The 11,390-nt window shown below is 38.4% G+C and overlaps 1 protein-coding gene across 3 annotated transcripts in view; it reads right to left on the minus strand.

Annotated features, from left to right (window-relative positions):
* whrna (whirlin a) overlaps positions 1-11,011 on the minus strand; it is an 84,631-nt gene extending 73,620 nt beyond the window's left edge. For 2 of the 3 annotated variants that reach the window (XM_016491247.1, XM_016491250.1), the window contains exons 1-2: positions 9,112-11,011; positions 7,911-8,018 (exon numbers count right to left, since the gene is read on the minus strand). In XM_016491247.1, the coding sequence (XP_016346733.1) occupies positions 7,911-8,018; positions 9,112-9,738 (735 nt within the window). In that variant the 5' untranslated portion in view covers positions 9,739-11,011. The remainder of the gene's footprint in view (positions 1-7,910; positions 8,019-9,111) is intronic. The other variant, XM_016491249.1, reaches the window with a different exon arrangement.
* Positions 11,012-11,390: the final 379 nt, after the last annotated feature.

The following is an 11,390-nucleotide window of genomic DNA, read 5'->3' on the forward strand; positions in this document are numbered from 1 at the left end:
TCCGACGTGACGTCTCCGTTCCCTCCTTCAGGGAACGAGGGTTACCATACGTAACCGAGACGTTCAATTAGCATGTTTTTGTGTTTTGCTTTGGTACCGAAATTGGTACCGAGAACCGTGGATTTTCACTGGTATCGGTACCGAATACTGAAATTTTGTTACCGTGACAACACTAATACACAGCATACATACATGCATACATACGTACGTACGTATCCTAGCTATTTTTTTAGCTAGGATAGTCCCAGTGAAAACAAAATAGTCCCGCGGTTATTGGAGCTGTATTGCAGTAATATTTATTCATATTTATGCTTTTATCCAAAAGAACTTACATTGCTTTCAAAGATTAAAATATATATAATTTTTTTATAAATATATATTTATTTATTTTTAATACATTTATTTTTTATTTTATACTAGAAAAGTTAGATTATTACAATATTATTTATATTATATTATATTGTGTTATATTTTTGTTCCTAATATTATTATTTTTTAACAATAATAAATAAAAATCCAGTTAAATTGCCCTTATTATGGATTTTTGAAAATTACCTTTCATGCAGTGTGTAACAGCTCTAAGTGAATGAAAACATCCTGCAGATTAGCGTCACACAAAGGAGGGGTTTGGAAAAATGAATCGTTAAACGAATCGTTCGGGAGTCGTTGAGCAAATAAGGTAAAAACAAATGCATATTATAAGACAATGAAAGTGTTTTTTGACCTTGCATGCATGTCAACCTGTTGTTGGGGACTCCCAAAACCAAAATATGAACCTTTCATTACCCATAATAGGGGCACTTTAAATCCAGTTTCCTGCAACAGTATCCATATCCCACACTCTTCTCTTTTCCTATCTCTGTCTGTCTGACATTAGAAGTGTACATGTTGAGACAAGGTGGAGCTTCTTGAATTATTTACCAACAGGAGTCCATGACAGAGGTGCCAGCCAATGAGAGGTCAAAGCCAAGAGATCATCCAATGGGAAAACATCACAAATATCGTCAATACTGCACTGCCTCATTAGAAATGTAGACACACCGAATTTCATGTCTTCATCTATTTTCTCATAAGAGGTGGTGATTCATGCTGCAGATACAAGAGCTTGTGCAACAGATGGTCTGGGTCCAGACAGGACAATGGGATGCGGGGGAGGGGTCAGGCTCAAAGGTATTTAATTACATGCTTAGGTCTTCCTTTAAGGCTCAAACGAGGACAGAGGAGATGAAAGGCAAAAACAGGGCGGAGAGTCCTATTAATTAGCTACAAGCTTCTACTGCTCAAATTGCTAATTATATTGCAACCTCAAAACACAGAGGAACAAGTCACTTGTGAGCAGAGGTTGGTTGTAAACACCGCGTAGCCAAGTTGGTATATTAAATGTTATCTCTGTTATAGTAAACAGGGTAAGAGTCATCTAGACAGTAAGCAAATACATTTATATTTATTCAGATGACACTTAAGGCAACTTACAAATGAGGAATACTACAACAAATGTGATTTATACTAGGACATTGAATGAATGAATGAATGAATTTCTTTATAATTTAATTTATTTTTTTATAATTTATTTTTAAAAAATTTGAAAGCAGTGCAGCCTGCTTTGGATAAAAGCATAAATATACATAAATATTACTGTGATACAGGTCCAACAACTTTGTAAGGGAAATAAATCTGTTTTGTTTTCACTGGAACCATCGAATTTTCAATATGCTCCTCGTCTTGTATCCAGATGGTCTTTAAAATCCTGTCGTCAAGAACAACCGATTATTTCAATCTACATTATACAAGGATTGTGTAACTAGACTAAAGCTCAAACTCATTTCCTGGAGTGATTTGTGGAGGATTTTATGCTGTATGTTTTCTCTCTGCATTAGTCTGAAAATAAATAAATAAATACATAGGTCCGGGTTCTCTGCAGCATGAAAGAAAGACTGCCATGTCAAGTCTGGGCGTCTCTTTTTCCCTTCACAGAATAATTGTGTGTGTGAGCGAGTGAATGAGAAAGAAGGAGCTAGAAAACAAGAGAAGTGAGTGAGAGGTTCATTCATCTAAAATTGCTTTATATGTATAGTAATTTAAAAAGCAAAAATGGATTAAGAGCCATAAAAAAATGTCTAGAAAGCATTTTGGTAAGTGAATAACTATAATTTTACTGCACTGTGCTTTCATGTGCAATATGCCAGACATACTGAATGCAAATATATTTATCAGATATTCAGCAGCTTTTATCTTTCATATCAAGTCAAATCCAAATACACATACTGATAAACTACAACCTTGAATACACTGTAAGTCACAAAGCATTTGCTAAATGTGACCCTAACCAGGATTATACCTACAGCCATATGACCCTTAAAACCATGCTATAGGCATGTGATTTATCGGAATAATTTCACAAACACAAAAGCGACTGATCTGGGATCAGTATATCAAAGATATCACATGCTGTGAGAGGGTGGTCTTAAAACCACAGAAATGTGGGCCAATGATCTGCAGTCAGTCAGCCATATATAAACAGGTCCCCAACAGGGTGTAATGAGTGAGCATCAATCCTGCCCTGCCTCAAATTGATGAGATCTGTCAGAGAAAGGCAGTGTACATTCTCCATTTTATGGTGAGGCTAAATCATGATGAAGAATACAAGAGACGGTCAGTCACCTGCTCTAAACCCATGTACAAGAGATCATGTGAGCACGCACGGACTAAAAAATGTGTGCCACCTAATCTGAGAGAATTAGCAGGGAGGCTGAGAAAAGAAATGATATGAAGAAACACTTTAAATGTTACTTAATGAAGAAAAGCCAGTGAATAAGAGAATATATCCTATGTGTGTAGAAAACCCGTTCAATACACGACAAAATGCAAGCAGTGTGCCTGTAAAGTACTGCTGTGCTGAAATATGAGTCTCTATATACTTTTCTTGTCAGAAAGTGTTTAGTTCCTTCTTAAAGGGATAGTTCACCCAAAAATGAAAATTTGATGTTTATCTGCTTACCCCCAGGGCATCCAAGATGTAGGTGACTTTGTTTCTTCAGTAGAACACATTTGATCATTTTTAAGTCCAACCGTTGGAGTCCATCAGTCTTATAATGCATGGCAATGGTAACAAAGTCTATGAGTGTAAAAAAAACATGCACAGACAAATCCAAATTAAACCCTGCGGCTCCTGACGACACATTGATGTCGTGCATGCACGGGGAAGAGACCGGTCTCTCGAGGACAGGCGTGCTCGGCATTTAAACAGCGGCAGCGATGAGGCTCCATTCGGTTCAGGTGTGCCCCATCACACGCCACTTTAAGGAAAGAAAGCAAAATAATATGTAATGATTATGTTCAACATTTTCCATTTAAAGCTTTCCACAGTATAAAAACAGAAACACTAAAATACAAGTTCACATTAGGTAGCATGACTTTACATAAATGTTACTTTGTGTGTATGTGTTAATCGTTATTAAAACATATTAATGTGTTAAACATTTTAGATCATTCACACGCATTAACATGACGGTTCCATATTTGGACACTTTGGCCATGAATGTGATAAATGTATTTGCATTATATAACAAAATATCAAAACAAGTATATAAAGAAAAATAGCACAAGCACCTTTAACAGTTAAGAGATTTCACAAAATTAAGTTTGTTAGGTTTAAATATATAATGCAGAACACATATTGTTCAAAATGAAGACAAAACATCTTGTTTATACTCTATATTAATATTATGAACTACACTACTGGTTATTCTGCTACGGGAACTGACTTCATAAACCCAAGAAAAATGACATCAAGACCAGTTGGTTAAAAATAATTCTAAAAGTGTCTCAGAAAAGTGAAGTTAGTTCTGAGAAAAGCTCTAGCATAATTTGATTACAGATGCCACTTGGTTTGATATTTTGTATCTAACACAATGAAATTCAGACATTTGTAAATGGATAGTCCACCCAAGAACTTCCATTGTAGGGACAGAAATAATGGACGTCACTAAACTGTTTGGTAAACAACATTCTTCAAACATCTTTTGTGTTCCACAGAAGAAACTCATTCAGGTTTGGAACAACATGAGGGTGAGTAAATTCTGACAGAATTTTCATTTTTGAGTGGACTATCTCTTTAAGTGTGACTTAAGTATACACGTGGTGTCAATTTAATTCACTTTTTTTAACCTAGACACGATGAAAGCACGCAAACAGCATTTGACATCTCATTTAAAGATGTCAAATGCAATAATGTGATTTAAGCACTATCTCTAGCACTAATGGCAGATTAAAAAATAAATAAATAAATAAACCTTATGATAGATGTCACTGCCTTCTTCTCACAGTGACGACCATTCACCGTTTTTCGCCGGCTTTCATTTGCATAACATTCAGTATTTCTCAACTTTTTGATTCTATCACTAAATGTACTGTTCTGCAGTCAATATCTCAAAGGCCTAAACGAACTTGCTGTTCAGCTCACATAAAATGCTCGCTCAGCTCAGCACAAGTGGACACGTACGGTTAGAGGCATTGGTCTAGTGATGAATCTTCTAGCCTGGCTCTAACTGAGATTGCAAAGCCACATTTGACTGTAAACACTTCTGTCTTAATCATCTCTCAGTGTCAGGACAAAGGCAAGAGGCAACCTCCTCTAAGTTTGAGCCACAGGCACCCTGGCAGTCCCAGCATTAAAATTCAATCAACTCGACTTAAGAGGTGCTCTTATATGGGGTCACCCTTGAAGCAGGAGATGAGGAAAGATCATTGATCATATGGGCTATCACAGCAGCCCTGTGAACAAACACTGAAGGCCATGCGGATAGACCAACCAATCATGAGATGCCAAAGGGCATCACACGTATTCATTATGGCCTATAACGATGATACGGACAGGTCACCTACAGCATGTACAATCCATCCTCATCAGTTTGGAGACTCAGAGAGAGATGGAGACAGCTGGTCAGACAGACAACTAGACATACCAACAAGAAGAGTTTAGAAGATACAGGCAGAGAAATAATGATATCAAACACCTGCAAGAGTACTTCTTCCTCTGCCCTCATACCAAAACATCATGTACACAAACCTCAACTGGCAAACCTCCTTACCAGACAAAACAGGTTACAGCAACCTGATTTTTTTATTCTAACCAGACACAAAAAGCAACAAAACAGCTGTTGTTTCCTTTGTTTTGATTTCTGCACTGGAATGGATATCTCCACCCATTCTGAAATCTCATTGGTCCAAAATTTTGCTCCAATTAGTTCTGATTGGCTGTGATTATGCCGAATCTCACAGCTCTTTTGCTTTCATGTATGGACAGACAACAGGTTAGAACAGTGGCTGCATCTTAACATGCATACCTCCCTACTAGTACAGTATAAATATATTCTTAAAAATAAAGGTTCCATATGGGGGATTCACAATAGTAGAACAATTTTGTGCTCCCCAAAGAACCATTCAGTGAACTGTTCATATCAGTTCTTACTTTTTTTCTTAATGTGAAAAACATTTTAAAAATCGAAAGATTTCCACTATAAAGACATTTTTGTGTAAAGGAAAGGCTCCATGGAGGTTAAAGGTTCATCATGGAACCACTGATGCCAATAAAGAACCTTTATTTTTAAAGGGCAATGTGGGCAAAAAAAGTATATAAAGGAGCAGTGTTCATATAGAGTAGTATGAACTTCATAAGTAAACGGTAGGCAAAGATTAACCAGAGTAACCAACTACTTCTGGCAAGATTCTTAAGTGCACATTTAGTGGATACTTCACTATCCCATGAGGCCACGGGAGAGGATTTATGAATGGCATTCCAACTGAAGCTGGTAGGTCATATGACCATGACTACATGATGAATGCCGTATGTCTGGACTACAATCATACTATAAAGAACCTTTTTATTGGTCACAGAGCAATTACTTATTCAAGAGAAGCACTTAATGTAGAGAGTATGCAAATTCCGACACGGGTACTGTGTTACTTCTACCATGAGTTCCACCAACTAGAATTTTAGCTGCATGTGAACGTGTAAAGTTGTCACAACTTCTAAAAAAGTTGTATTATTTTGGTGTTTATGTCTGGAAAACTTAAAGAAACACCAAAATAATCCAAGAAAGAAAAAGCAAAAAAAGCTAAACGGATAACGTTCAGGGTTCATTTACACATCACAAAGGTCAACAGAAACCAGAGGAAATCCTCACTGTAGTTAAAATAGATGTTCTTCCTTCTGCTAGAAAAATGAGAGATAACTCTGCCTGCTAGCATTCATGGAGCATATGAAGGCACCGATCAAACGTACACTGTGCTGAAATTGTCTGCACCTAGCAAAACCCCCCTCTATCTCTCTCCATTCTGGCTGCTCAGATATTTCTTGTGTCTTTCTTTACCCAGGCTATGTCTGCATTACATGAGAACAAGAGCATCAAGACAAGTCATGTCAAGGTCATGTTCAGCCTGAGGGAGAGGCTCGTCCATTTACTCATGCAGATCAATACGATTAACTGGGAGGAAGCAGCCTCCCCCTCCTCTGCCAGCTTCTGTTTAAGAAAGGCAGCGTGGCAGGAATTTATACCCTGCTGCTCAATTGTGCCAGTTTTCCCTTGGTGAAGGAGGGAAACAATGATACAGAAAGGCGACAAACTGTTCATGTTAATTTTCTCTCGGCAAACAACTCTACAGCGATTCCCAAATACGGGCATATGAGAGAGTCAAACAAGCAGTATCAGTGGAATGGGGCTTCTAGCTATATGCCAGTACTTTGAAATATGCTTGGGATGTGCCTTATCTTCACTTTCAGACGCTTTCATGTTTTGTAATGTCGTTAAAAATATGATCACTGTAAAATTAAAAAATTAAGGCCTCATTTGAGGTTTCCAAGTGTTGCCACACTGGTGGAAGCCTTTAGAGAAAGTCTAAGCAGTTTTTGAAGATGCCTCAAAGTGCACTTAAGGAACTTCAATATGCATTTCAAGTGCATCAAAAGTTTTTCCTTATTATTATTGGCAATGTTTAGATTTCTAGTAGAAAATAATGGGTTCTTCAGAGAACTGCCCTTTTAGAAGTGGCACCTAGAGTTTCTCCTAAGCGGTTCACCAGTGTCTGCTGCATGTGAAGATCGGTGATCTTACTACAACTGACAAACAGTAAGATTGTTGGGGAAAAAACTCACAACAGAATGCAATCTATACCAAATAGCTGGTTTCAGCACCATGGACAGCGCATACAATCTCAGTAACATATGGTAGGCCCAAAATGCTGCAACTACTTCCTATAAATTATGATTACAGTACTAGTCATAGTAGTCATAAGTATGTGAAGTATTAGGCAAAATCAGCTCTTCTTTTGAATGAAAACAGCACAATGAAACACTGAAATACTCAGTATATCGAGAAAGCTTCATGTGACATCAAGTGTTATTACACTCTAAAAAATGCTGGGTTAAATATAACCCAGCGCTGGGTTAAAAATGGACAAACCCAGCTATTGGGTTGTTTTGAACCCAACCGCTGGGTCAAAACAACCCAATAGCTGGGTATGTCCCTTTTTAACCCAGCGCTAGGTTATATTTAATATACACTGATCAATAACATCAACATTTACACAGGCCTTCCTGGCTAACACATCTCAATTAAAGAGAGTATTTATCATTCTAGTCCTTCAAGGGACACTTTCAGCTGCTTGTCTTGCATTAATAATCAATCAAGAAGGAGGAGTGCAGTCTGTTCCCTGTGGTCAAATGACTGGCCAGAATCAGGTGATCTAAATATGGTTATGAAATCTTTGGGTGCATAAGTACATTTTTTTTTTCAAAGAAGGAAAGACAGAAAAACTGTTTCCCATAATATCAACAACATGCTGCATCAGTTACGGAATAAGTAAATAAATTAAATGGTCTCACACAAAAAATATTCATAAAAAAAACTTACCTTAACTGCCTCTGCGTGCGTGACCCGGTCGAACACTTTGTCATTAACTTTCATTATCTGATCTCCTATTCTCAAACCCTCCTTTTCAGCCAGTGATCCCGGTTCCACCTGTGACACATAGATCCCAACTCCATGCTCGTAGAAAGCTTCATGTGACATCAAGTGTTATTACACTCTAAAAAATGTTGGGTTAAATATAACCCAGCGCTGGGTTATATTTAATATACACTGATCAATAACATCAACATTTACACAGGCCTTCCTGGCTAACACATCTCAATTAAAGAGAGTATTTATCATTCTAGTCCTTCAAGGGACACTTTCAGCTGCTTGTCTTGCATTAATAATCAATCAAGAAGGAGGAGTGCAGTCTGTTCCCTGTGGTCAAATGACTGGCCAGAATCAGGTGATCTAAATATGGTTATGAAATCTTTGGGTGCATAAGTACATTTTTTTTTTCAAAGAAGGAAAGACAGAAAAACTGTTTCCCATAATATCAACAACATGCTGCATCAGTTACGGAATAAGTAAATAAATTAAATGGTCTCACACAAAAAATATTCATAAAAAAAACTTACCTTAACTGCCTGTGCGTGCGTGACCCGGTCGAACACTTTGTCATTAACTTTCATTATGTGATCTCCTATTCTCAATCCCTCCTTTTCAGCCAGTGATCCCGGTTCCACAACCCAATAGCTGGGTATGTCCCTTTTTAACCCAGCGCTGGGTTATATTTAATATACACTGATCAATAACATCAACATTTACACAGGCCTTCCTGGCTAACACATCTCAATGAAAGAGAGTATTTATCATTCTAGTCCTTCAAGGGACACTTTCAGCTGCTTGTCTTGCATTAATAATCAATCAAGAAGGAGGAGTGCAGTCTGTTCCCTGTGGTCAAATGACTGGCCAGAATCAGGTGATCTAAATATGGTTATGAAATCTTTGGGTGCATAAGTACATTTTTTTTTTTCAAAAAAGGAAAGACAGAAACTGTTTCCCATAATATCAACAACATGCTGCATCAGTTACGGAATAAGTAAATAAATTAAATGGTCTCACACAAAAAATATTCATAAAAAAAACTTACCTTAACTGCCTCTGCGTGCGTGACCCGGTCGAACACTTTGTCATTAACTTTCATTATCTGATCTCCTATTCTCAAACCCTCCTTTTCAGCCAGTGATCCCGGTTCCACCTGTGACACATAGATCCCAACTCCATGCTCGGATCCTCCGCGGATACTAAATCCCAAACCCTCGTTGCTCTTGTGACGCTTGAGGGTTACCTGTCGGATCTCGCCTGGCGGCTCCGGTAAGAAATTTCTTCCCAGTAAAGGAATAAGAGTCGCTGTCCCATCGCTGCTGATGCTGATGTTATCAGGAGACCCGCGCAGAGCGGTTTGAGACGCAGAAGGAGCCGATAAGTGAGCCCCGTGTGTTGGACTCGAATTAGCAGCCTCGTGGGAGCCGTCTGGGTCACCATTGCGCGCAAGAACGTCGGATTTCAAGTACAGCCCCTCTGATGTGTACTGATCGAACAGAAGCTGATCTGAGCGCGGGATAACCAGCCGCAGCATGGGCAGGAGCTGACGCTTGCTCGGTACGTTCAGTATGACTTTAAGCGTCTGGACCAGATCGTACACATTGCGCTTGGAGTGGTACACGTTGAGGCAGTGGATGAACTGCTCTCTCTCGAGGTAGCTGAGCAGCAGGTTGAGCGCGTTGTGAAGCTTCTTCACATTGGCGGAAAGGGAATGCGCGCTAGACGCCACAGAGTTTCCCGAGGAAGAGTTAAGCGACAGGCGCTCCAGGTCTGTGCTCATCCTCGCGCCCTTTGCCTGGATCACAGAACCACGCGGAAGCGGAGGGGTCCGGCGGGCATTGCAGTAGCACCGGAACCGAGTCTACAGGAGTCTGCGGAGCGGCGCATGGCACTGTGATGCCTTGATGTTCACTGTCATAATTAATATTACACCAAACGGGTCACAGAGGACCTACAAAACCAAACACATACATCTAATTAGGCTAGTATCCTTAAACAAAAAAATAAATAAGTTTGGAATTGAAATAAACACTTCAGGCACACTGTAAAAATAATAATAATAAATAAAATAAAATGTAATCATCTCAATTTCAAATGCTACAGAACAGTTTTACGTTGTGTAGTTAATGTCTGCTGCATTAATTTAACGTCATGTGTACCAGGATGTATAATACTGTGATCTGTCACTGTTATGAAACTGTATGTATGTATGACTTTTACTTAAATCAACATTCGATGGTACCAGGTATATTATAAGTATTACATCGATAGTTTACAGTGACAAACAGATGGAATAGCTTAAGATAGGTTGGAATATTAACACTGCATGTTTTAATAACAAACGATTATGAATTTAATAATACAGTCATTAAAATCCCATCCCATCATCATAGAATTTTAAATTTATAGAAATATGAAATGCAGAATTTAGCTGGACTAACCGACAACTGTGATAGCCAGAACTTAAGAGAGAACGTAAAAAAACGTAAATAAAAAGTCCGATTTTAGACAGGAAAGTGCACCTTCCAAATAACACTGACAGAAAGCTTGCGCGCTCGGTGCGTCTTGTGCTCGCGAAAAAGAGTCAAGTGGCCAGTGCGTCTTCTCCAATACCTCTGTCATCAACAGTGAATCCCTTACGAGGGAGTTTAGGATCTTTGCCCAGAAATCCAAAGCTTTACAACCACCATAATCACATTGCGTTCCTGTTGATTAGTTTTTAAAGTAGAGCACCGATTCAGCGTTTAGTTCTAATCCACTAGTCCCGTATTTGGAGGTTATGGCACCCAAACTAAAACGCAAAGTTCTTTTCCTTTGGCACGCTCAAATATCAGAAAGTTGAAACGCGCTTTAGTCCTTTGGAAAGTGCGCCGGGTGTATTCCACAGACAAAAATCAAACAGGTCGGAAAGTGATTCGTTGCATAAGTGCGCAAAGAAACAAAGTAAAACGGCACGGAGATCGACTGTCTTCGTTGTCTAGCTGTCGGAGGTTATCGACTGAACGGCTTGCTCCAACGCGTCCCTACACAGGAAATGACGCAGCTTATGTGGCTCGCGTAAGTTGCATAGTAACCAACAACACATGAGAGAGGCGGGTGCGCACAGGACTGGCAAATGCCCATCTGGTTATTTTATAGCTGTGTTGTTTCGTGTAATTGAGATACTACTGTAGTTTTCATTAATATTTAATTAGTTTTTATTTTCACATTTTCCATTTTAATTTTAGTTACATTTTTAGTATTTTTGTTGGATTTTGTCATTTTATTTCTATTATTTGTAAAGTCTATTTATATTAAATAGTTTATATCAATTTTCATTCCATGTTTGAGTTATTTTAGTACATCCAGTAAATAAATAAATGTTGCCTTGCCACTAGCTAAAACAAAATACGTCTATCTATATATATATATATATATATATATATAATTTTA

The sequence above is a fragment of the Sinocyclocheilus anshuiensis genome, unplaced genomic scaffold (genome assembly GCF_001515605.1).
Source record: "Sinocyclocheilus anshuiensis isolate Anshui unplaced genomic scaffold, SAMN03320099.WGS_v1.1 scaffold478, whole genome shotgun sequence".
NCBI lineage: Eukaryota > Metazoa > Chordata > Actinopteri > Cypriniformes > Cyprinidae > Sinocyclocheilus > Sinocyclocheilus anshuiensis.